Here is a 27240-nt window from a genome sequence, read left to right as displayed (position 1 = left end):
GTTTACCTGGAGGGATAGTTTATATAGGAAAGCAGAATAAAGCTTGATCTCTTCCCTTTACCAGTTTTCAAGACGATGAGTTTGTGCCTGTCTTCCTCCAAAGGTGAAAAAGTCCTCCCTTTTAAAAATAGCATTATAAGCTCATGAATTTAACGTAATTTGATGGGTTTCATGAATTGCAGTTATTACCACTATTGAAACATAAATTGTCCTATCTTTGGCCTGTGGAAGCCTCTTCTAGCTGGCCTGTTGAGTCCTTTTGGCATGACCCTAGTTGTCTTTGATAGCTTCGCTGTTATCTGGTATGACAAGATGTTTCAAGTTCATCTCGTACATCTCCTGCCCTGTACGTGGAATCAGCCATTTCTCTTCGAAGACCTGGTTTCCTTTAGGGAGAATTACATGTCAAGCTCAAATTAGGGGCTGGGGATGCTCGTCACTACTAGGTTGGTCGTGTTTTCTAGTCCTTTTAAGTGGACAGAACTTAAGATACACAGAATCAAAGATACAGTACTTCGTGGGTTCCTATTAAGACTTCCTGTTCAAATCTTACTAAACCTCTTCTCCATTACATCCAGTCTTCTTTTTTCCATATGGAGAATCCTGATTTTTTAAGGACATTGAGGATGAAAAGGATGATAGAAGTAGTGAATATGGTAATTACTCATTGACTTTGTCCCATATTATGTGCTCAGCAGTCTCCAAAAGTAATCCTAATATTACCATTAGTACGATTATTGAAAACATTAAAAAATTTTTTTCATACGCTCTCTCCATTCTCGCCCCATTTTTCTAATAGTCATACATTAATAGTCCCACAGTGTGGGAGCGTATACCTATTAATATGTTATACCCTCTGCCTCTTAGCCCTTTAGTCTTACCCCTGCAGGTAACTATACATTAAATACTCATCAGGCCTTCATATCAGTGTCCCTCTAGTCATTCTGATTGCCTAGGTCGGTTTTGCTGGATACAAAAATCCTTGGCTCACATTTTCCTTCCATTTCTTAAATATATTGATTTTCTTCTAATGTAACACCTTGCTGTTGAAAAATCTGATACTCTTTTTTCCTAGGTGCCTAAAGAATTCCTTTTCTTTGAAACCTAGCAATTTTACTAGAATGTTATGGTATTTGTTGTTCTGGGTTGATCTCTTTTTTTCTTTTCTTTCATGAATGTTTTCTTGACTTACAGCATTTAGTATTTATTCTGTTCCCTTGCCTTGATTTTCTTCTTCAGATACTCTTGTTGTCTGTATACTCTGCCTACCTCCAACATTTTTCATTTTCTCTTGAATATCAGTTGTGGGAGTCATTCGGACTAGATTGTTGCAATCGCTTTGGCCTTTGTTGTGGCCTCTTGCACTCAGCTGGTATTGAAGAGGGCAGAACGCCTTCTCATTCTCAAAAAACAAACAAACAAACAAAAAACTGCTCTCAGATTGGCCTGTTGTGCTTTTTTAGCAAATTCTTTTTTTTTTTTAATTGAAGTATAGTCACTTACCGTGTGTCAATTTCTGGTATACTGCATGTCTCAGTCATGCATACACACATATATGTTTGTTTTCATGTTCTCTTTTTAGCAAATTCTTGTTGGCTGTTTTGGGATTATCCTGTTCTGAGTTCCATTAGATGCAGCCCCATTGGGTATTTCTTTTTCTGCCCACACAGACATTACTGTGTAGGCCTTTTGACTGTTGGTAGTTTGTATTCTGGGGTTTGTTGAAGATCCCATGTCATCTAAGTTTGTTGTAAATGTTGTGAGGGGTTCAGGTTTTGCTGTCTAGTTGCTCCGTCTGTTTTCATGTGGGGATTTAGAGGGTCTGAGAGCGATGCTGCTGTTGCTGTACCAGACTTCCCCATAACTGGTATGTGTGTGTTTACAGTCTGTATGAATCAGAATTTAAATAAATTGGTAGGTCTTTTATAATCTAGATTTCCCCTCTGCATCTCTCTCACTCTTTCCCTCCTCTTTTCCCATACAAATGATTTGTTGAAGAAACCACATTAGATCCTGAAGAGAAATCCTAAAGATTTTGCTTGTTGCGTCCCTGTAGTATAGTTTTTTCTGTCCTTGGTATTCCTTTTAAATTGGTAGGTGGATCTGGAGTCCTGATCAGACTCAGGTTCCACGATAGGTTGTACTTGAAACATACAAACAAACAAACAAACGAGTGGGCCAGCTCGTGGAAAGCAAACAATACAGAATTAAACACTGGAGTGAAAAATTCAAGTTGAAGAGTTGACATTGAAGACTAGGCAAATCCAAAGAAACAGAAAATAGAATAGTGGGTTGCCAAAGGCTGGGGGTAGGGGTATGACGAGTGATTGCTCATGGGTACAGGGTTTTTTTTTTTAGGGTGAAGAAATTAGATTGTGGTGATGGTTGCATAATTCTTAAAAACCACTGAATTGTATACTTTAAAAAGATGAAGTTTATGGTATGTAAATTGTATTTCAATAGAACTGTTATCTTGAAAAAGGAAGTTAGATTTGAAAAGGAAGAGGGTTACCTAATCCTCTGAGGCTGATAGGAAGGAAGTCAGCTTAGGTACACAGGCGGTGAGTTTGTAGCTCTCCCGCAAGCCATAGACTTACATATTCAGCTGTCTGTTGAATATACATACTTGGATATTCTATAGACATGTCAAACTCAACATCATTGCTGCCCCATAGAATGTAATAAAGCCACGTTTTAATTTTCTAGCAGCCAATTTAAAAAGTAAAGTGAAACACATGAAATTGATTTTAATATTTTTTACATAATTCTGTATGTCTTAAATATTATGTTTCAACATGTAATTAATATAAAAATTATACATGAACTATTTTACATTCATTTCTCACATATGTCTTTGAAATTCTGTATGTATTTCACACTTCAGCATATCACAGTTTAGACTTGTCACATTTCAGATGCTCAGTAGCTACATGTGGATTATGCCTAAAATATTGGACAGTACAAATGAGAAGGTTTAAAATGGAATTCATGGTGGGTAGGTATAACTCAGTGGTAGAGCATGTGCTTATTATGCACAAGGTCCTGGGTTCAATCCCCAGCACCTCCATTAAAAAGAAAGAAAAAAAAGGAAATGTCATATCATATAGTAATGCCTGCAGTAGAGAAAAGAAAATAACATGATAGAATAGGGAATGATGAGAGTGGAAACAGTTATTAATAGATAAATAAAATAAAATAAAATGGAATTCATGAATTTGTTCCTGTCTCCTTGATCTCAGTAAATGACCCCTCCTTTTAAGGGTCATTGTCCTGTTTTCCTCTTCCTTAACAACCACATCAGTCAGTCACTTGGTTTTACTGATCTTTGTCTTTAACATTTTTGCAAACCTATCTCTTCTTACCCAATCCTACCTGTTGCCCCAGTTCCAGGAGTAGCATTTCTTGCCTGGACTGTTACAGAAGCCTCTCAGCTGGTCTTCCTGTTTCCGCTTTTGCCCTCTGTAAACTACTTTGCAGCCAGAATCTCTGCCTAACGATTTCCCACTTAATACCATTTAGTGGTATCACAGAATGTCAATAGTAATCTGTGACCTCAGTGAGTACACAGATGATTCTATGGGAATGTGGGGGAAAGAAGGTAGATACCTGTCTTTACCTCATTCTTTTGAAAAGTACATTTAGTGTCTATTTCTTAATGGACATGACAGAATAGAACATGTGAATAAATTATAAATGAATATAATTATACTGATGGAATATGATAAAATCTAGGTTCCTTTGCAAACTCTCCCTTTCCCCATTCCCTCCAGCCTCTGGCAAGCACCATTCTACTCTGCTTCTGTGAACTTGACTATTTCAGATACCTCATATAAGTGGAATCATGCAGTGTTACAGGTCCTTCTGTGACTAGTTTATTTTACTTAGCACAGTGTCCTCCAGGTTCATCCATGTTGTTGCATATGGCAGGATTTCATTCTTTTTTAAGGCTGAGTAATATTCCATTGTGAGTATATAACACATTTTCTTTATCCATTCATCTATCTATGGTCATTTGGATTTTCTATATTTTGGCTATTGTGAATAAAGCTGTAGTGAACATGGGAGTGCAGATATCACTTTGAGATTCTGATTTCTGTTTTTTTGGATATAGACACAGAAATGGGATTGCTGGATTATATGGTAGTTCCACTTTTAATTTTTTGAGGAACCTCCGTACTCTTTTCCATAGCAGCCACACCATTTATATTCCCACCAGCAATGTACAAGGATTCTAATTACTTTACACCCTCACACTTTTTTTTTCAATAATCTCATCCTAACAGGTGTGAAATAGTACCTCATTGTGGTTTTGATTTGTGTTTCTCTTATGATTAGTGATGTTGAACATCTTTCTATATACCTGTTGGCCATTTATATCTTTTCTTATATTTTTTCTTTGGAGAAATGTCTATTCCTGTCCTTTGCCTGTTTTTTAATTGGGTTATTTATTTTGCTATGGAGTTGTAGGAGTTTCTTAGATATTTTTAGATATTAGCTCCTTGTCAGATAAAAGATTTATATTTTCTCCCACCCTGTAGATTGCCGTTTCATTTTGTTGGTTGTTTTCACTTACTCTTATTCCAGCAAGTCTTCATCCTCTACGTTAGACCAGGTCTCCCTCTCCCCAGTTCCCATAGAACGTTGTGAACAACTCTACTTGGCACCTATTATATCGGAATTACTGATCATTATGTCTGTTTTGCCTCTCTTCCATCACTAAGACTCATTGAGGGAAAGGATTTTGCCTCAGTTGTCGTTTTTGACCTTCCAGTCCCAAATACAGTTCCTCGCATGTAATTGGTACACAGATATTGGTAGAACTAAACTGAATCTCTGAAGTTTTAATGATTAAGTTATCGAAATTTAGTCCATGGCATTAACCAAACTTAAGATAATTGAAGATGTAGATCCATTATAATACCAATGATCTCTGATTGAAAATTGAGTAGATAAATGAAACTGAGAATAGTATACTTTTAATTTTCGGTGAAAAAAAACCCCTGTAGCATACACATACATAGACTACAGAAAATTAGTATTGAGAACACAGACTCTGCACAGGCCGGGTTTTTGTCTGTTGTTTTCACAGATCTTTTCCCGATGTGTAGAACAGTGCCTGGCACATAATAGTAACTGGTCAGTAAATAGTAGTTGAATAAATGAGTGATGGGCATAGGAAAGCACTCTAGCTTCATACTTTATTGGGCTTTTAAGGCAAAAATTAAGTTTAAAGCACTCCTCATCTCTAATTCAATTTAGAATTTACCACATGGGGCAAAAAATCAAATTACTATCTTCTCACATTATTTTACAGCTTTGTAAAGGAAGTCTCTAATAAGTATAATAGAATATAATTTTGTTCTCTTTTAGCAAACGAAGCAAAAAAGGAGATAAAAATGGGAAAGGCTTGAGACATTTTTCAATGAAGGTGTGTGAGAAAGTTCAGCGGAAAGGAACAACATCATATAATGAAGTAGCTGATGAGCTGGTGTCAGAGTTCACAAATTCAAATAACCATTTGGCAGCCGATTCGGTAGGTAGATCATGCACTTGACATTGCCTGTGATGCGTGATGCAACGGGACATCTCTGGGTTGTGTGTGTAAGTCTGAGGACTCAGACAAGCCAGGAAATCCCCAGTTCCTCCTTTATGTGAGGGTTTCATATTGTCTGTTGGGGAATCTTGTTGTTCTGTTTTAGACAGGATTCTTTTATTATTTATTTAAACATAAAGATGGACAAGTCTTTTTAAAATATCCTTTTGGGGGTTACTGAAGCAATATACTTTTAAAAATACAGTTTTTATATTTGAATGGCTTGGGATATATTTCTGAATCTTTTAGTGTTTGTTCTGGGTCTAAGTCAGTAAGAAAAGTTTATCTTGTTTTTAATTGAAAAAAAAAAACTGCATGCACATGTTTATAACAGTTCAGCTGTACCAAAGAGTATATAATGAAAAATATCTCCACAGACCCTAATGTACCTCCCCAAAGGCACTATTCACTATTACTGGATACTTGAGTATCAGTCCAGAAATTCTTTATGCATATATATAATAAAATTTATTTCAAACACAAATGTGATTGTGCTTTGCCTGCTGCATTTTTTTCTTTTTGGTGGCGGGGGGGAGGTAATTAGGTTTATTTGTTTATTTTTAGAGGAGATACTAGGGATTGAAGGACCTCGTGCATGCTAAGCATGCACTTCACCGCTTGAGCTATACCCTCCCCCTGTGCCTGGCATTCTTAATTTTATTGTCTTAATGTATCTTAGGGGCTCTTTTTAGCACATAGAAATTACTCTCTTTTTTTTTTAATGGAGATAAAATTACATACAGGGAGGGAAATGTACATGTCTTAAGTGAACAATTTATTAAATTATTTTTTTCCTTATTTATTGTGGAATAGTTTACATATGATAAGATGTATCCATTTCAGGTATAAAATCCAGTGGGTTTTGATAGTTGTTTGCGCCTGTGTAGCCCATAATCAGGACACACAGCATTTACATCACTCCCAAAAGGTTCCTTCCGCCCTTTGTAATCCATTCCTCCCTCTCCCCCTGTCCCCAGGCAACTGCTGTTCGGCTTTTATCATTATAAATCAGTTTGCATTTTATGTAAATGTAATCATACTGTATGTATTCTATAACAATATGAAATAATAGGAGGAACTCTAGTCATACTGAGTCTTTAATTCTTGACGTTAATGGAGATATTTATAGTATTGCAACCTTAATTATGATAAAGGTTTTATTTTGAGATGTTAGTAACCATAATTTGATTTTTCAATAACAATTATTTATTTTTTCTTAATTAAAAAAATCAGAAATGGATGTTGAATTTAATCAAATTCTGGATAGTTTCCTGAAAATTAAGATTTTTACACTAGCGTTCATGAATGAGATTGGTGGGGGTTTTTTTGCTTTTGTTTTTACCATCTTTGCAATTAAAAAAAAATTTTCCCCCTTTATTCTGCAGTTAACATATGACAGTCCCAAGCCCAACCCTTGGTTTTTCTATTCTGACTTTGTTATTCTTTCAGTGTCTATGTCAACACAGACTATTTCTCGCAACAGCGTATGCAGTTTGATCCTCATCCAGTGGGTACACATAGACCCTCAAAGATCCTGCCTTTCCAGTATCAGAACCTGGGTCCTCCCTTTCCACTGCACCCATGTCTGTCTGTGCTGGGGCTCTGCTGCCTTGGTCACAGCACCGCTAAGGCATCCTTAGGCCGGGAATGTCAAACATGTTAGGTGCCTACTCTGAATAAATACAAGGGCTACTTCGATCCTAGGATTGAGGTTAAGGAGACAGACTGTGTCCGGGTTCTGTTACAGAGAAGGCTGTGCTCCATTAGCAGTGTCTGCCATGGCAACACTCAGTAGACACTCTGGCCACTGGTTCAGAAAGAGACAAGGCATGTATTCCATCCTTGCCTTAGGGTTGTCCTGTTTCCCAGGCTGCATTGTCTCTCTGGCCAGGTATCTGGGGAGGCAGGCTGAAGGCCACGGAGCTTTGAATGGTTTCCCAGGTCCTGGATGGAAGAGCATAAGCCCCAAGCTAGAGGGAGCTTAGAAGGGCAGCCCATGCAGGGCCCTACAGGGGTCTACATGCTGCAGGCCACCCTGATAGCTGCTCCTTATCCTCTGAACTCAGCTTCATCCAGGTGAAGCTAGCTGGCCAGCTGTCAAAGAGTTAGATGCAACTGACGGTTAGAAGCCCTTTTCCATGGCACTCACACAGAAGTAACCTTAATCTCTGCGTAAACTTTCAGAAGTTTGCAGTCCAGACTGAAATGGTTTGTCTCCTATATGCTAATGAGAAATCAAAATAGAGTGAAAGAACGGGCTTGATTTAATCAAGTTCCAGAATGCGAGTGCACTGTCTCAGCAGAAGATGCAAAAGTGTGTGTAAAAGAATGTTTCTAGAAAATACCAAAGGCACCAGACACAACCCCAGCTGCACCTTCTGCTTCCCCTCGGTGCCGCTCCGGACCTGAGGCCGGAGGGTCCTGCGTCCCACTGACTCTGGGAATGTCGTCCATGAGTGTGCCCAGGAGTCTGCTGAGTCCTCCGCTGTCTGCTTGTGGGTTTGGATGCTTTCTTCAGAATCCTTCCCATTTGCTGCTTCTCCTGCATCTTCTCAAAGGCCACCTGGGCCATTTATTCACTGCTTTGTTATTTTTCTATCACTATTGGAAGGGGTATGAATTCAAAGCAGATGAACCAAGTAATAGTTTTGGCATAATATGTTCATTTAAAGTCATAAAAACAAGTATAACAACTATAGTAATAAGATTCTTTTAACAACTGCCACTGATGTGTATAATCTGAATCCTGCGGTGGAGGGAAAGATGGGAGATGGGTGTAGATACAGGCATGTTAATTTCTTTTTCCATTCATAATCAACATGTACTGGTCTATAGGTGATAACTCAAGAAATAAAATAATGAAGTTACTTAAATTTATAAAAATAACCAAGAATACAGACTACAAAGCTTCCGAATTATATTAGTTCTCTCTCTATATATATATATTCTAGACTCCACAAGATGTTATGGTTTATACCGTGAATATTAATTGCAATTTACCTTTTGAGTTGGTCTTCAAGCCACCCTATGTCTGCAAGCTCCCATCTTGGATTATCTGTCTTTTACCTACAGAAGGCCCTTTAGTATTGTTGAATTTAGATCTGTTGGTAACATACTCTTAAAGATTGTTTTCTGTTTTAGGTTGTTTGAAGGTGTCTTTATTTCATCTTACCTTTTGAAGGATACTTTCACTGGGTGTAGAATTCTTTCAGCACTTTGAAGATATTGATGATAATATTAATTAAAAATCTTAATGCCCTGTGGTTGTATCTTAACCTTCAAAATGTATCACTCAATAAAAATATTTTTTAGCAGGCTTATGACCAGAAGAACATCAGGCGAAGAGTTTATGATGCTTTAAATGTGCTAATGGCGATGAACATAATTTCAAAGGAAAAAAAAGAAATTAAGTGGATCGGCTTGCCTACTAATTCTGCTCAGGAATGTCAAAACCTGGAGGTAAGTCAGGAAAATCTGTTTGCAAATAGTAGTTTACTTTATTTTACATGAGACATTTTAATTTAGAAATATTGTCACATAGTATTAAAATATTCCTAATTGTTCATGTAGGCTATGCCTTTTTTTTTTTAACAAACTCTTCTATGTAGAATTTTAGAACTGAAAGGAGATTTAGAGAGGTCTAGTCTGAGTGATGTCCTGATGAAACTGAGGGATGGAGAAATTAAATGACTTGATTTTTACTGTATTTTTGAGATCTTTATTTTATTCTGACGTAATTCTGAGCCCTCTCCTAATAAATGTTTGGTGACTTATGTAATAGAAATGGTATCGTATTTGACAAAATGCCTGCTGTGTGCATCCCCCCAAAAGAGCATCAAGTTAGCTATTTATTTCTTGTATTTAAACTTCTACCTTTGACTCTAGAACCAGTGTCAACAGGATGGTATGACATTTCATTTGAATTTCTGTCAGAATGGAGAGAATATTTATTTTACGTGAATTGGGGGATGATGTGCGCAAAACATTTTTTATTCTGTTAACTAGTTGTTTTAGAAAGTCTTTCTGAAATTAGCATATGCCCTGACATACTGTTTCTAAATTGATTTGACATTATTCGACTGTCATGGCCGTAAATGTTATAAACCCTGGCTGACTGTAGCTTATAGAGGTGAATATGGTTAATAATCATGTTTTGTTTTTTAATCCCTTCCCCCCACAGCAAATCAAAAAATTTTGATATTACTATTTTTGTGAATGGAGGGAGAAGCCAGGCAATCACCAGAAGTTACAGAATAGTGTTACTCCTGTGCTACAGTGGAAATGTCCTTTTTTCTCCTTCTGACAGAGTGGAATTTGAGGGTCATTTAAATTACCAGTAATATTAAGCTGATGACTTACTGAGACTTAGTAAGCAAAAATCTGCTAGCATCTACCTTGTGCTTAACCGAAGATTATACAAGACAAAATACTTGACCCCAGGGGGCTTTCATTCTAACTGAGGAGAGGAGAAATGTAAAAGGAGTCACCAAAAATGTGATGACTCCTGTGAAAGAAGTATGTAGAGATTCTCTGGAAAGGGAGATAAGGGAGGGCTTTACCAAGAAAAAAACACTCTGTGCTCAGTCACGAGGGAGGAGTGGGAGTTTGCCAGGTGGTGTGGGGCGGGGAGGGCTTTCCAGGCAGAGGCGCTTTGTGGGCTGAAGCTCGCCCACAGCCGAGTGGGGCCAGAGTCCAGGCCAGGAGAGAGGGCCTCGATTTCTGAGTGCTGAGCAGTTGGGACCCGAGGACCCTGTAAGCAACGGGAAGCTACTGGGGAATTATAAAGAGGAGGTCCAAGAGGATGTGGTCTAAAGGATCCTCTCCTAGGGTGTTGGAACTTGAACTGACAGGAAGATGAGGAGGGAAGTTGAGGGGTGGGTGGACCAGCAGTGGTCTGAGTCAGGTGGGGCCGTGAGGCTGGAGGAGTGCGTTAGAGCTAGAAACAATCCAGCTTGGCCTGCTTGATGTGGGGCAGGTGGGGGCCGCCCTGCCACAGCTTCGGACGCAGGGAGAGGCTCCTGTAGCATCCTTTCAAGTGCAGAAGACGGCCTAGACTTTACAGTGGCCCTTAAGTGTTTTAGGATTAAAGTGTGGGAGCGGTTAGAGGAAACCGTGAGAGGAAACTCCTGGTGCAGAGTAGATGGGGAGCGAATAAGAAGGACACCGTTGCAGCAGACAAGAAAATGTCATACTTGATGTCACTGGCTTTTGCCCAAAGAGACAATGAGGAACTGGTCTACAGGAAACTAGACTCCAATATATGTTTTCCAGCTCATTGTAAGAGTGAGGGAAAGAGTTGTTTGAAGCTGGGAAATTTGTCCCATAGGCCTGTTTCTGACTACAAGCAGGAATTGTATATTGAACACGTAGGCTCTCTGTATTAGCAGCTGTGCCCGTTTAAAAGTCAGTTAAACAGATCTTAAATGAGATCTTCCCTCATTCTTTTCTTTTTTCATATCCTTTTCCATTATAGGTTACTACAAGATATTGAATATAGTTCCCTGTGCTATACAGTAGGACCTTGTTGCTTATCTGTTTTATACATAGCTTGGGGTGGGCGGTGGTCACTATAGCAAAGTAATTAGTGATAGAATCTCCGAAACCAGCTGGCTGAGGTTCAGATCCCAGCTCTGGCCGTTCGCCAGCTGTGCGACCTTGGGCAGGCACTCAGCCTCTCTCTGGGCCTCCATTTCTGTAGGTGCGAAGAGGGTCACAGGAGGCCTCACCTCGTAGGGCGTTGTGTGTGTGAGGTGCTTCGCTGCGCGCTGGCAGGCAGAGGAGGTCTTGCCGGGTGTTAGCGGTAGAACTCGGGCCATTCATAGTAATAGGTCCTGTGGAGCGAGCATTTGTCAGGTGGCTGGATTTCATTACTGATGACAGTTGCCACAATTCTGCTGTCTTGCCTGCTTGCCTACCAGCCCCTGCCCCCGGAAGGGGTGATTTGCCTTTATTGATGTTGGGAGTTAAAATGGGTTGAATTTCTCTAAGGAGAATTCTTGACATCTCAGAACCGGGGCCAGAGAGTGAGCAGTGCTTTAATACTCTACACACATTCATGCTGTTTTGTAACCTATGTTTTAAAGATCGAGAAGCAGAGGCGGATAGAGCGGATAAAGCAGAAGCGGGCCCAGCTTCAAGAACTTCTCCTGCAGGTAAAGAAGCTGGGACGTGTTTCATCACCTTCCCTACCTGTATTCTGTTTCTTCCTTACTTGATTTTAGAGTCAGTGTTTTCTACTTTGGGTGCCTTTGAGCATCTGGTAGGGGGAGCCACATTAAGGCAGCCGCCTCCACGTCGAGGTCGTTGCCACCGTACAGTCTGCCTTTAAGATGGTCCCACCTCCCACTATCATCGGCCCTGATTTGTGACTTACATTATGCAACAGTTTACTTTTGACTCTTATCCTTACTCTGAACCGTAATTATTTTAGCCCTAATTTGAAATATCAAGGAGTCAGTAATACTAGTTACATTTTAGTTGCTTTGGGTAAAATAATCCAATCCACGTGCAATACTTCCTTTCTGTAAATGACATATGATTAACAGCTCAGCTTCGTCGAAATGCAAAACTTAAAATGCATTTCTGTTTAAGAAAATTAAATTGTACAATATAATAAAGATCTCTGTATTTATGCTTTTTTGATAATTGTGTAGAATTTGGATAATTTTTTAAAATATAATAGATTCTTTGGTTAGCCTCTGAAATAGATGTTCGTAAGCCTGGAAAAGAGCAAAAGGCTGAAGGAAATCAAAGGGCAACAGATAAGGAAATCAGTCCAAAACAAATGGGAAGTGATTTTTCTTTGTACTCTCAAAATAACATTATATATGTCTTTATTACTCTCCTTGCATGAAAAATCTTTGATGCTACTAAATGTACACAGTATTGAACAGTGAATCATAAATATGTAAAAACTAGAGGGGTGGGTATAGCTCAGTGGTAGAGTGTATGCTTAGCATGCATGAGGTCCTGGGTTCAATCCCCAGACCTTCACTGAAAACAAATAGTATGACTGAAGCACTGTGCTGTATACCAGAAATTGACACAACATTGTAAACTGATTATACTTCAATAAATATATATATACAAGAAAAAATTAATTATCCTAATTACTTCCAAAATAATAAATAAATTGTACAAAAAATAAATGTTATAAATAAATAAATATGTAAAAACTCTTACTTATCAATTGTTTATATTCTGCCCATAGTGAGGCCCTCTCATGGCCCTGGACCACAAAGCTAGGTAAATTATGGGAGTGTCTCCGAGATTCTTTTTCTGGAAGGGAAGGGAAGCTAGGCATATGTATTCAAACATAGAAATCTTTTTCCAAGTTTTACAGTTTCAGCATATTTTCCCTGAACATTAAGTGAATTAAGCATTGACCATAAAGTAGCCTTAGTTCGTTAACAGTAGAAAATAACAAAAAAGTGCGACGTAGGCCGTGTTTGGTAATGAATGATACTGATAGTGATGGTTTTTTGATAGTGATTTTTTGGACCCACTTTTAGGGCTAGAATAAATTGGTGTCCCTTCTGTTTTGTGCATTTTAAAAGAGTACATGTTCACTTTCTAGACAGAGAGCACCCAGCCCTTTTAAGATAACAATAATTTTAATCAAACTTCAGTTAAGGCCCAGAACCTAAACAGTCCTGGGATAAGGTTGCTAAAACAGAAAACAACTGAAATTCATCACCAGTGGGTGAGAAGATGGAACGGGCTGATGAAAGGGATGGAAGGCTCTGACTGCAGGAGCTTTTGAAAAGCAGTGAGCAGTATCCGTTTCCAGCAGATGAAAGACTTCAGCCGATAAGGCCTTTCTAGCTGGGGAGTGCTGCAATACATCTGTCTTATTACAAAGGAGAAGGGAGGGTCGCTTTCTTTGACTTTTGCCTAATGGTTGTAACTAAAAGTAGCAGCAAGTTTCAGTATAAAGATTCAGGCCTCAATATACCTTCGAATCAGTGCTAAGTGTCAGTTTCCTCATCTGGAAGATGTCAGGTGGGGAGACAGTTGGGTCAGATTCCAAACTATGCCCTAAAAGATGCTTAGAAGTTTTTCTGTGAAGGAACCAAGGTGGGTCAGGGCAGAGCTGACAGGGCTCAGCCCTCAGCCCTCAGCCCTCAGCCCCACTGTGGCCAATCAGAGCAATGCTACTTCCATCTCTTTTACAGTGGGTGGCTCGTAAGATTTCATTTGAAGAAAAGGTTCTGGGGCTTTATAAAGTTTGTATATTTCTAGGCTGGACAATCTATAAGAGGGATATGTAACCCTAAACTCTCAGGAGTCTGTGTTAGATAAATGGAAAACAAGTTCACTGGGGTCACTTCCGCTGTATCACTCACTCGAAGAAGAGCTGCAGGTGCCACCAGGCTCTCGCAGGTTTGGAAGATCCTGTTTCTATGGCTGATGGAAACCATGGGCCCCATTATTTATACTAGCATATGTTAGACACGTTTAAATGTATATTTTCCCCTTGATACATAGAGTTGGATCATTCTGATTTTTTATCTGAAATGTTTAATTTTAATTAATTCACAGGTGGAAGACCTCTCTAAATGCTCTAATTTTAAACTATATTTTAAATGTATTTATCTTAATTCATTTAGTTCCAACTCACCTATCCACATTAAATGACTATGTATATATATATTTTTTCATTGATCATTCCAGCAAATCGCTTTCAAAAACCTGGTACAGAGAAATCGGCAAAATGAACAGCAGAACCAGGGCCCTCCAGCTCTCAACTCCACCATCCAGCTGCCATTTATAATCATCAACACAAGCAGGAAGACAGTCATAGACTGCAGCATCTCCAGCGACAAGTAAGTGGAGAACTGGGGAAGGATGCAGGGCTCGCCTCAGGTGAAGGCGTCCTTTCATTTGCAAAATAAAGAAGGTTGTAGTCCATTATCTGAGCCCTCCAGGGCTGACTTCCTAGGGCAAGAGGAAGAGGCTTTGCAGATGTGGTGCACTGTCACGTACTAGCACATGCTTCGTCATGCATGCTCGCAGCCCCCTCCCTTGGGCCTGCCACCTTTCTGCCTGTATTCCATGCATAGCGGTGCCTGGGCCCAAGCCAGGAGGTGTGTGCATGTACGGGTATGTGGTGTAACTCCAGGCAGGTACCTGCAGTAAGGCAAAGCATCATTGAGGGTCTGGGACAGGGTAGGTTCACTGGTGACTCACTACCATAGTTCATTGTGGAAGTAGTTTAAATCAACATGCGGCACTGTAGCTGTTCTTTGTTTTGTTATATCGTAGCTGAGTGTGCTTCTGCTTACTAATGAATAGATGTGAAAATGCTAGATGCATTCTCTGCTTGCTTGCTTTCTATCTTAGTTATCTGATTACTTGAAGTTTTGCTTTTTTTTTTGACTACCTTCCTTCATTTCACTTATCACCCTCATCTCTGGCCACCACCAATCTGTTCTCTGCATGTAGGAATTCAGTTTTTTTTAGATTCCACCTACAAATGAGACCATACAGTATTTGTCTTTCTCTGACTTATTATTTCACTTAGCATAATATCCTCAAGGTCCATCATGTTGATGCAAATGGCAGGATTTCATTCTTTTTTTAATTGCAGAATATTCCATTGTGTATGTACACCACATCTTCTTTATCCGTTTATCCAGTGATGGACACAAGCTGTTTCCGTGCCTAGGCTGTTGTAAATAATGCTGCAGTCAATGAACACATGTGTGCAGATATCTTTTCAGGATAACAATTTTGTTTCCTTCAGATAAATATCCAGAAGTAGGATTACTGGATCATATGGTAGTTCTATTTATAATTTCTTGAGGAACCTCCATACTGTTTACCATAGCAGTTGCACCAATTTATATTCCCACCAACATTTAAAAAATTTTAACTAAGATTGATGGCAATATTTATCATAGTGAAGAAGAAGAAGCAGTTTTCAAAAATACAGAATTTGTAATTTATTCTACCCTTCCTGACAATAGTAGTGGTCTTTAGGCCGTGACCACTATGGAGGTGGTTAAGGCACAGGGTGCGGAGTGAGGCAGGTGCAGGTGTGGATTGTAGCTGCCTTGTGAAACTGCTCCAAAGCCCTGTTTCCTGAAGAACAAGCAGGGCTGAACAAGAAGGGCCTCTGTCACTTCCTCAGCCTTGTTGTGAGAGTTAAATGAGATAGTGCCTGAAGGGGTCTGACTGAAGGCAGGTGCTTTGTAAATATTATCTGCTGTTGCAAGGAGTCAGCATATAATGTATCACCCCAACTGGGGTATGTTTGAGAGTAAAAGAGAGCTCAGTGATCACATGAGTACCAGAGGCACAGCTCGGGGCTATCCCGGGACGACCTTGCGGTCTCCTTAGACCCACAGCAGGAGACCCACAGCGTCACCCCTGGGCTTTACCATGCCTGGTTTTTCCCACTGTTTTCTCTGGCAGTGTTGCTTCCCTGTCTTGTCTTGATTGCACACAGAGATTCTGGTTCACTTAAATAAGAAGGCACCAAAACAAACAAAAAAAAAAGACGAAGAAGATAAACAGCAGGGATTTAAAAAGCATTTGATAATTAAGACTGTAGACACAGAAACAGTAGGGACCACACAAGCTGTAAAGTCTAAAGACCCACTTTCCGATCTTCCCGCTAGCTCCGTAGTTTCCTAACTTGTCTGAGATCTCATTTCTTCCTCCATAAACACAAGAACTGTAGTACTTAACCTGCTGGTTTACAAGAGTTAAATTCGCAACAGACTAGCCCAGGGCTCAGAAAATGGCAGATGCCTGTATTATTGTTCACATACTTAAAATTCTTTACAAAAACCTATGACTAAAAGGACTGTTAACGTTATCTCATAAATCTGAGAATTCTGGAGAATGGTTAACATATTTTCGGGAAAAACAAACTGGTTAAGAGTTCTAGTTACTCTCTCTAGTTAGTCTCTTGTTTTGTGGGGAATTGTTAAATTCTCTTCTTTGGTTAATTATTTAAGTCTTAAAAGAGTAGCCGCAAGGTTGGGGGACCAGTGGCCCAAGGGAATGACGGATTCTCTTCAACCCAGGCTGGGGTCTAGTGAGGCTTCCCTCCTGGGTGGTTACTGACTCGTGCCCTTTCCTTGCCTTCTCCTGGGCGCAGTGAAGGAGGCTGTGAGCTGCCTGTACAAGCTTATTATTCAAGGTGGGTCCTAAAGTCTTGTCTTTCAGTTACTTAGATGATGTAACCTTTTCCCCTGAGGTAGCCAGGGGGCTTTCCCACAATGAGGATTAAATTTACAAAACCATCAGCTTTTAACACATGCCTGTCATCCTTGGGGCGACATCTCTTCAGATTTTGTGAGGTTGTTTTTTTTTTTTCTCTGAAGATTTGTTAATGTACTTTATTCAGATTCATGTACTTAACTTAAATATGGCATTCTGCTTTAAATTGTAATTTTTGCCCTGATCTAAAATCTAGCATTAAAAAGTTTTACCCTTATGTGATTTTAATAGAATTTCATGACAGCATTTAAGTCCACCGTTGTCCCAGAACACCCACCTGCACCCTGTCCCGGAGGGGCCTCGGTCTGTGAATGAGGTGCCCCGGGGCCGAGCCTGGGAGTCAGGACTGTTTCTTCTTATGTTTGCCTGTTTATTGAAAGCCTGTGCCAGGCAGCTGGGCATCTTGATTTGGTGCTTTTCAAGAACATTTGGAAATGGGCTGTGTATGATATGGGGCACTGTTTTCTTAAGGCATTTTTATGTAGGCCCTCAGGGCAGGATTTGGGGGCTGGTTAGTTTGTGAGAAGTCTTCCATTTATTGATCATCTTAAGTGTGGTGTAGCTAACACTTGACTGTGAAAATGAAGTAGCAAGCATCCAAAATGCTTTTTCCTCAATCCCAGTAGGCGAACTCATAGTAGAAATGTTAGATATTAAATTGGAAAGGCTTTCTTTGTGTGTGTGTTTTTAATGAGTGCTTCACTTGCTTTATATATTTTTATTGAAGTTTAGTTGACATACAATATTACATTAGTTTCAGGTACAACTTAATGATCCGACATTTGCATACATTACAAAATGATCACCACGATAAGTCTAGTAACCATCTGTCCCCGTACAAATTTATTACATTATTGACCGTGTTCCTTATGTTGTGTGTTATATCCCCGTGGCTTACTTATTTTATAATTGGAGGTTTTCATCTTTTAATCCCCTTCACCTATTTCACCCACCACCTCCTCCCCCTCCGTTTGTTCTCTATGAGTCTACTCTCATTTTACTTGTTTTTTCAGATTCCACATGTGAGGTCATACGGTATTTCTTTCTCTGTCTGATTTCTCTTAGCTTAATACCCTCTAGATCTATCCATATTGTTGCAAATGGCAAGTTTCTTTTTTTCATGGCTGAGTAGTAATATTGCTCTACGTGTGTATGTGTGTGCATGTGTGTGTATGTATGTGCACACTGCACCTTTTTTTTCCACACTACACCTTCTTTATTCATTCATCTGTTGATTGACACTGAAGGTGCTTCCATATCTTGGCTATTGTCAGTGATGCTGCAGTGAACACTGGTGGGCACGTATCTTTTCGAATTAGTGTTTTTATTTTCTTCAGGTAAATACCTAGAAGTGGGGTTGCTGGATTATATGGTAGTTCTATATTTAACTTTTTGAGGAGCCTCCATACTGTTTCCCATAGTGGCTATACCAGTTTACATTCCCTCCACAGTGCTCCCTTTTCTCCACATCCTCGCCAACGTTTGTTATTTGTTGTCTTTTTGATGATAGCCATTCTGAGAGGTGTAAGGTGGTAAATTCATTGTGATTTTTGATTTGCATTTCCCTAGTGACTGGTGATGTCAAGGTTCTTTCCATGTATCTCTTGGCCATCCGTAGGACTGTCTTTGGGAAAATATCTACTTGGAAGGGCTTCCTTAATATTTCACTTTTTGTGACAAAGCTATTAGACAACTTTGAAAAGTATTGGATTTAGACCAGAACTTCTGTCTCCAGTTTGCAACAGCTTAATGAGGGCTGAAATTTATGAACTCCTGTTGTCTGTCGGAGGAAAATTGTCTTAACTGGGAGAGTAGTTTATTTGAGATGTCATTCTTCTGAACCCAGCAGAATGACCCATTGCTCTCAATGGTAACAATTTCTAGTATCATAGCTGAGCTTGGGTCATTCTTTTATTGACTATACACAGAGAACAAAACTATTCAGGCCTCCCCAGTACCACGGAAAACCCCACACTAACTTTGTTTCCTGATGCAGGTTTGAATATCTGTTTAATTTTGACAACACCTTCGAGATTCATGACGACATAGAAGTACTGAAGCGGATGGGCATGTCCTTTGGCCTGGAGTCAGGCACGTGTTCCCTGGAGGATCTGAAACTCGCTAAATCGCTGGTGCCAAAGGCTTTAGAAGGTTATATCACAGGTATGTCAACTAACGCTTTCCCATGTTGTCAGACCCCAACTTGTTAAAACCTTTCTTGTAGGAAATGAAAGCCCACTGAGTGCCCGCCCTCGAGTCTGTGCTGTCCCTGTTCCCAAGTGTTCCAATGCTCCTGAAATTCTTGTTTATCACCACCTGCTTTTCTTTAGACAAACACAAACACAGTGAGCTGGAAACAATTTGTTAGTTTTGCCTACTTCTCACCTTTATATAAATGGAATTGTAATGATATATTCTTTGGTGACTTGATGATTTTGTCAAGTAACCTCATTTTCTTTATGTTTGCCCACATGATTTAAGGTAGCCATCACTCCTACACTTTTACTGCTGTGTAGAATTCCAATTATATGAATATATCGCAATTCATTTGTTCATTTTACTGATGATAAACCTGTAGTTTTGTTTCCAATTTCTTGATAACAGCGCTACTTTGAGCATTCCTATTACTGTAGCCCTGGGACCAGGTGCAGGTGTGTAAGTGAGCCTGCTGGGCCAGAGCTGGGGGTATATCTTCATTTTGACTAGATGACGCCACAGTTTTCCAATTTGATTTTGCCAAGTTACACTCTCACCTGCAGAGTGGAAAGATTCTATCTTCCCAGTCAAGTGGATGTGAAACGATATCCTTGTAATTTTTTTTTTTGAGATTTAGCTCACATACCATAAAATGCACCATTTTAAAGTGTAAAATTCAGTGGTTTTTAGTATGTTCACATTATGCATTTATCACCAGTCTTAATTCTAGACCATTTTATCTCCCCAACAAGAAACCCCATATGCATTAGCAATCACCCCCTATTTCCCCATTCCTCCCAGCTCCTGGCAACCACTAATCTATTTTCTGTCACTGTGGATTTGCCCATATAAACAGAATCATACAGTATGTAGCCTTTGCGACTGACTTTTACTTAGGATAATGTTTTCCAGATTCATCCATGCCGTAGCACATACCAGTACTTCATCCCTGTTTATTGCCCTTTTGTGAATAGAGCACACATCTTTATCTGGTGATTGGAAGATATTTTGATTTTTCTCACTTTTTGATTATTTACAAATGATGCTGCTATAAACATTCTTGAACATGTTTTTGTGTGAACGTAAGTTTTCAGTTCTGTTGGTGTCTACCTGGCAGTGGTATACTATTTCCCAAAGCCGTTGGACCATTTTACAATCCTGCCAGCAGTGATAAGGGTTCCGATTTCTCCACACCCTTCTCAACACTTGTTATTGCTCATCTTTTCTTGGTGGAGGGGGATAATTGGTTTTATTTATTTTCAGAGTAGGTACTGAAGATTTGAACCCAGGACCTTGTGCATGCTGAGCCTGTGCTCTAGCACTTGAGCTGTGCCCTCCCCCTGTTCATCGTTCTCCCTAGCCATCCAGGTAGATGTGAAGTGGTGTTTCACTGTGGTTTCAATTTGCATTTTCCTAATGACCGATGATGGTGAGCCTCTCTTCATGTGTCCAGTGGCCATTTGTTTATCTTCCTTGGAGAACTGTCTATTCAGATGCTTTGCCTATTTTTAAATTGGGTTGTCTTTTCATTATGAGTTACAAGAGTATGCTGAGTAAGCAGCTGTGTCTTGCGTGTTCCAAAATGCACATTTTTTCCACTAATTCAGAAATCTTTGTGATTGTCCTCTTTCCTAAGACTGTGGTATATTCTGCACATCTAACTGACAAAAGCATTCTTTTGCCTTTGCTTTGACCAGTTTCCTTCATTTATAAGTATTGCTACCTAGAATTTAACATCATGTTTTAAAGGCATTAGTTCTAAGGTGTATTAAGCCCAATATAACCAAAGAGGTGGTTTTCACTTTGTTTTGGTTTATGATTTTTGGCCCTTTGGTCATGACATAAGAGTCCGTTGATTCTTTTGGTCACAAGAGTTTGTTGATTGAGATTTGGTATCTGTTGGATTTAGTTCTGAAATTTGCACCATCCACCTCCTCTAAGTGTGACTCCTTTTTGCCTCCTCGCCCCCTTCATCTTCACCCCAACCCTCTCCGTTTTCCCTCGCTCCCCACAGAGGAGGACCTGCTGTTTTATTAGCAGCTCATACTGGCAGCCTCGCAGGATCTGCATAAAGATCTTGCTCCATAAATCACCAGAACTTTATTTTTGCTTATTCTCAGTGAAAAGGCTCAGGGCCATTAGGCAGGCTCTGTGGTTTTGATCTCTGTGTGACCTCATTTGCAGACTAGGATAGATTCTTGTTGGTTCAGAAGCAGAAACGTGGGCCTTCAGCGTGCAGAGTGGCCCGTGAGGATGATTGTGAGAACCAACGTGTGGGCCCCGTGACAGTGTCAAAGAAATGCTGGCTTTTCAGAGCCACGGTGAAAAGACAATGTGAGGCGAGGCAGCGTGCTTACAAGTCAGTAGCTGTGTTCTGACAGGGAGTTTCCATACATACTAATTAATATTTAGCACAGGATTCTGGCTTTAATTCATCGTGTACAGACTTGCTCTTATTTAATGTATTTAAAGTCTGCTATTCTGAGCATTGAAGGCTTTTGGTTTTTTTTTTTTTTTCTTTTTCCTTTTTTTCCCCCTCTATGGCTGCCTTAGCCTATGAAGAAAAGGTTCACAGGGCCGTTCTAAGACTAATCTAGTCATTCAGTTTATTTTATTTTTTTAATGGAAGTACAGTCAGTTTTTTTTTAATAGTTTTTTTTAACTTTGGGGGGGTAACTAGATTTACTTATTTATTTATTTAGAGGAAGTACTTATTTAGAGGAAGTACTGGGGATTGAACCCAAGACCTCATGCATGCCGAGCATGCACTCTACCACTGAGCTATTCCCTCCCCCCGCAATTTACTTTTTTCCTACATGGGAAGCCTCTCACTTGGGCAGATAGGGCCAGGATAGCAGAGTTTCCAATCCAAGTACACACTTTATTTTTTGTTTTTATAATTTTTGCACAATAATTATAAGCACATTTTGATTATATATAGTAAAAGCTCATTATGGCAAATTACCTTTTCTGAGCTTACATTTGGTCTTACCTTACAATGTAAGTCAAATGATTTCTTTCTAGGAATGCATTTCTAATATATTTACCACCGATGTAACCTCACTGTTGAAAGAGGATACTTGCTCATTCACTAACATTTCCATCATACGTGTGCCAGTCACTGCCTTCTCTGAGCTAACATCCTAGATGAGGAGACGAGGGTTACACAAGTCCAGTGACAGTGAGAACTGGTCAAGGTTGTGATGGGAGAAATGTGGTAAATGCATAGCAAATGAGATAGCAAGGAGATATCCAAAATACGTTATGCAGACTAAAACTGTAATGCCTGTCTCACGCTCATAAAAATCTGACTGCCTATGGCCTTTCAAAATAAGGTTTAGTTCAGAGTTGTAAAGCAAAGGATACCAGGAAAAAGAGTAGATCTTTGGCGAATAATAGCAGAGTTCACCAAGGGCACTTGAAAAGATGGTGCCGAGGGGGGTCTGGTAAAAATGTGTCTGTCCTTCCGGCCTGAGGTATCCTGACGTGACTGTCTTCCCCTCCTCCTGCTTGGTTGTTCACCCCCCAGTCAGAGGCTTTCGTGCTGAGTCCAGCAGGTGTCCAGGGATAGTGCAGCGGTCCTGTACTCCGCGAGCTGCCCTCTCGAGGTCTTATGTAAGGAAAAAGAATGAAAAAGGTCTGTGATTGGTTTCATTTGAATTCTTTCTTCCTGTATTTATTTCCCCCATGCTCATGTTCTAGAAGTTTCTTTTTCACAAGCTGAAGAAACCTGGGTTCTTCCCAGGGCAGGAGACCCATCTCTCCAGCTGTAATTTAGAACAGGCTGGTTTCCTTCCTCGTCTGTGCTTTCTCCAGACTGTAACAAGGGCTACCTCTGTTTTTGGCTTCTCCTGTAGATATCTCCACAGGACCTTCTTGGTTGAATCAGGGACTGCTCTTGAACTCCACCCAGTCAGCTTCAAATTTAGACCTGACCACTGGTGCCACCTTGTCCCAATCAAGGTACGTATTTTTTCAGGGTGAAGCAGGCCAGCCGTGGAGCCGGGGCCTCTCTGGAGGGGGGAGCCAGCGTGTTGCTGCCAGCGTGGGCCCTCCTTCCCCTGTGCTTTTAGTCCTGTGTTTTACGAAGCTTAAAACGGCCAGCGCATTAATGAGCCTGTGTGTTTTTAATTGTTTGCTAGCGTAAACCAAGGGTTATGCTTGGATGCTGAAGTGGCCTTAGCAACCGGGCAGTTCCTTGCCCCAAACAGTCACCAGTCCAGCAGTGCGGCCTCTCACTGCTCTGAGTCCCGAGGCGAGACCCCCTGCTCGTTCAACGACGAGGACGAGGAAGAGGACGAGGAGGACTCCTCCTCCCCAGAATAAAGACAGGCCAAAGCCCGCGTCTTACTGTTTGATGCTCGTGTGTTTTTAGTGTGAGCTCTTGTTTTTGAAACGATTGCTTCAGTCTTTGCCTTTGTTTGCACTGTGTGTTCAGTGAAAACTAGGGAAACACAATAAGCAAATTACACGAAGGCTGAGATGATTGAGATGAAAGTTAACGTAGTGTGAATGGAAACTCTGGACAACAGAGCAATAGATCACATCGCAAACAAAGCGTGCTCTCCTGAGGTGGCAGAGGGGACAGTCCCCAGGGAACTGGCAGCATGAAAACAGCGCATTTATCTTCCGTGAGGTGGGGCCTCTGTGCCCCCCGCACCCACACAGCCCTCCTTAGCACCGAGACAGCCCCGTGGCCCGTCCCCGCCGCTCACGTGCCTCCCGCCCCGCCCCCGGCCTGGGCCGCCTCTCACCCGGTGAACGGGAGGGGTTCCCACGGGGAGGGGATGGACCGTGAGGGTGAGACGCAACCCCTGTGGCCCACGGAGCGCAGACCGAACCGCTGAACTAGTTGAAAGCCTAGTTGAGGTGCTTTACGCATCAGCTGCCTTAGATGGCTTCTAGAAAGGAGCGAGCGTGAAATCTTAAGTACTTAAGTGACATTTAGAATAATTTATAGTAAAACAGAAATTACCATTAGCCAATGCATTGGTGCATAGAATTTTCTAGGGCTACTTCTGGAAGCCAAAATAGAATAGCATTTCCACGTGCATTAAACACTTTGCCAGCACTGCCTTTCGCCAGCATTCTAAATCTGGAGTTTTAACAGAAGGAAATTGTGTCTCGTTTTAATCAAGGTCAAAGCTATGCATTTCACACAGCTTTTTCATTTAAACAAAACAAATTCCTATGACCGAATTGCTTGCTTACAGTTCCCCATAATAATTGTATGACTTCACCCAATGTGCAATTTGTGAAAATGAACCAAATGTCACTACTTTTGTCTTAAAAGTATTTCAAGAATATGAACAGCAATTTTCCTGTACATGTCACCTTTCCTACATTTTCATTAATCAGAATGACCATATTGGGTTTAGTCTGGGGTACACTGCATTTCAAACTAACCCGACATTCAGTGTTCAGAGAAATACAGCAACGTTGACCACTCCAAGTGACTGGGTGTGTGGTCGTGGGTGTTTAGACAAATGTTATCTTGTAGCCAAAGGTGCCATCAGGACCCTTGTGGTGCTGGGCTCGCGGTTACCGCTCCCCTGAATGGGGCATGGAGGCAGGTAGGAGCCTCTGTCCCACATGGAGACGCCTGCCCCTGTGGCCAAACCCTGACCTAAGCTTACATTAAGGCCTTGAGAATGAGGAACTGACCATGGAAAATGAACTCCAAATCTTTGACTTGAAGCATTTGGATTTGCCCCTAGATTCTGCATCTAGCGTCTGTGGCCCGGGCTCTGAGCTCAGCCCCAGCCCCAGCCCCAGCCGGCTCTTTCTAAGCCCCCAGGAGCGCAGGAGCTGTGTGCAGGCTCTTGCACAAAAGCCCTGTGCCTGTAGACAGTGAGCTGGCGGGGAAGGGGCGCTGGCCAAACAGCTGACACCCTGGGGCGTGCCGTGTTAAGTTCCTTTGGGACAAAGCTCAGTCTGTCAAAAATAAGCCATAGTGCAGACCCAGAGTGTTCGGGGCAGAGGTGGGGCAGGTGGGGAGGGGTCTGAGCACACTCTGGGGGCTTCCCGGAGACAGGTTGACTGGAAGGTGGTTGGCTGCACAGTCAGGGAAAATCGGGTGGCCCTTCAGACTCTCCTGAGAGGCCGCCTCTCCCTTCAGCAACCCTCACCTTCCTCATCCCTGTACTTGGAGGGGGACCAGCAGGGACCCAGAGAGGCCAAGAGCCACAGCTAGCTTTTCAGATTCTGAATTTCGTGCTGCAGGTCCCAGGCCTGCACATCAGCATTGGTGGCAGGCCTGCTCATCATAACCATCGTGCAGAGGAGCAGGGTCCCTGCCCGGGTTCTAGAAGGCTCCCTTCTCTGTTCTCTCTGCCGCTGTAGTGCTATACATTGACGAACTGTGGGTGTGGAAGAAAAAGCAACCAAAGACTCCTGTCATTTGTTTTTGGTGGTGGTGTTTGGCAGGCAGGAGCCTCTGTCCCTCAGTAAAGTTTGGCTTCCTGCTGAGGACACCCCACAGAGCCGCACTGTGGTCACCAGGACACATCACTGTGTAAAGCTTTACCTGAGCAGAAAGCTAGATGATGAAGTTTAGAAAGAGAAGTTCTGTTATTCTGTTTCTCCCCTAAATAGGTTTATCTGGTCTCAAGTTTATAGAAATCGGAGAGAAGAAATGTTAGGAGATTGTGGTCACAGCCTTCAGGCTTCCTCAGAGGAGCGGCTTGGGGTTCCTGGCCCCACGTGTGTACGTACATACGGACACCCCTCCCAGAGGGTGCTGGTCAGTCTGCTTCGGGGGCATTTCAGGCGGCCTTTCTCTCCCCCCTTCTCGGGCCAGCTTAGCTGGTGACCTTTCCAGCGCATAGTATCACCCAGTCAGTGCATTCTTGCCCTGTTAGCACTCGTGCGGGTGGCACACAGCCCGCCCTGTTTGGCCCTGATGTGGAAGTGCCCACAGCAGTGCTGACAGCGCCCCGGCACCTGCCCAGCCCTCCCTGCCCCTGCCCCAGTGTGATTCTGTCTCATCCACTTCATGTTGTGATGACACGTTGATGAAGGCAGCTTCATTAAGTGTGGATATAAATTGTGCCTTATGATTGTGGAGGTCCTGGGGAGGGGCCAGGAAAGGTGCTAATAGTGACTCCTCACCGCTCGGTAATGCCCACCGCTGCCCCCGCAGAACTTCACCAGTGATGGCACTGGGTTTGTTCCCTTCAATTAAATGTCTTACAGAAGCAGTGGGAAGGAAACTATACACGGCTTCTGTCATTTTACCAGGTAAAGAGGATAACTCTCCTCGTTAGTTGTAACCGCACTCGCCATACGTGAGATGATGCCGGGTGAGCCCCAAACACAGGCGAGCCCCTGCAGGCGATTCAGATGGGGCGCTTCCCCCACGGGTGGCCCCGTCCAGCTGTGCAGACAGCAAAAACCTGGCTGTTTGCTCAGTCACAGCCCCTCCTTGGCTACTTGGGTTGTAGAGACAGCAAAGTTTGGATGAAACTTAGGCCCTGGTCGGGGTGGGTGTCCGTGGGGGCAGGGTTAGCACAGGAGGGGAACTGCCTCAGCTGCTTGTGCTGTGACCACACTCAGGGAGAAGCCTGTCTAGCTGTGTCAGCGATTGAAGGCCTGTCTGGCTCCCTCCCCTCGGGCGTGTCTGGGAGGTGGATGCAAGACTGCTGTGAAGTGGTCCATTCAGGTGGGGGTTGGACACTGAATGTGGAGATTGAATCTTTCAGTAAGTGTTTGAGGGAATACAGAACAGAAAACATTCAGATTGATTAGTGCTGAGAAAAAATGACAGGGCCATGGGACAGTGGGGGAAGGCTCCTATGGCTGGGGGTGTCCATGGAAAGCCTCCTGAGAAAGTGACATTTGTCAGGCAGGTGAAGGACCTCTCTGCCATGCCATCCTGTCCCATGACATGCACTTGGAGTCACTACCGAATTCCAAAGGCCCCACCGTTCCAGCTTTAAGAATACGTTTTGGAGTCTGTTTTGGAATTTTTAAGATTTAAAAGAAAACCAAACCTAGCTACCAGCAGTATCCACAAACCAAGAGAACAGCCTCCCTATGAAGTTCTCGCCATTGGCTTTGTCACCTTCCAACTGAACCTACACAACAGAAAAGTGACTAAAACTGAGAACTTTTCTAGGTGTTTTCTTCTAGTTTTACAAGTTGTTAGATACATAAAGATCTACTTTTTATATTAGATACACAAAAGAAAACCTTTTATTCTGCATTTGGACTGGCTTTAGTGG

General features: G+C 41.7%; 1 protein-coding gene and 1 non-coding gene across 10 annotated transcripts in view; both read left to right on the top strand.

Annotated features, from left to right (window-relative positions):
• Window positions 1-23365, top strand: part of TFDP2 (transcription factor Dp-2) — a 150164-nt gene extending 126799 nt beyond the window's left edge. For 6 of the 9 annotated variants that reach the window (XM_031678514.2, XM_072958484.1, XM_072958529.1 and 3 more), the window contains 7 exons: window positions 5371-5533; window positions 8906-9052; window positions 11677-11745; window positions 14267-14418; window positions 18819-18985; window positions 22876-22981; window positions 23161-23365. In XM_031678514.2, the coding sequence (XP_031534374.1) occupies window positions 5371-5533; window positions 8906-9052; window positions 11677-11745; window positions 14267-14418; window positions 18819-18985; window positions 22876-22981; window positions 23161-23344 (988 nt within the window). In that variant the 3' untranslated portion in view covers window positions 23345-23365. The remainder of the gene's footprint in view (window positions 1-5370; window positions 5534-8905; window positions 9053-11676; window positions 11746-14266; window positions 14419-18818; window positions 18986-22875; window positions 22982-23160) is intronic. The other 3 variants (XM_006202762.4, XM_072958490.1, XM_015237939.3) reach the window with 1 other exon arrangement.
• TRNAN-AUU (transfer RNA asparagine (anticodon AUU)) lies at window positions 2995-3067 on the top strand. The gene has a single exon. It is a non-coding gene; the product is annotated as a tRNA-Asn (tRNA).
• Window positions 23366-27240: the final 3875 nt, after the last annotated feature.

This window comes from Vicugna pacos, chromosome 1, assembly GCF_048564905.1.
Source record: "Vicugna pacos chromosome 1, VicPac4, whole genome shotgun sequence".
NCBI classification, from domain to species: Eukaryota; Metazoa; Chordata; class Mammalia; order Artiodactyla; family Camelidae; genus Vicugna; species Vicugna pacos.
This window is presented reverse-complemented; position numbering and strand designations above follow the sequence as displayed.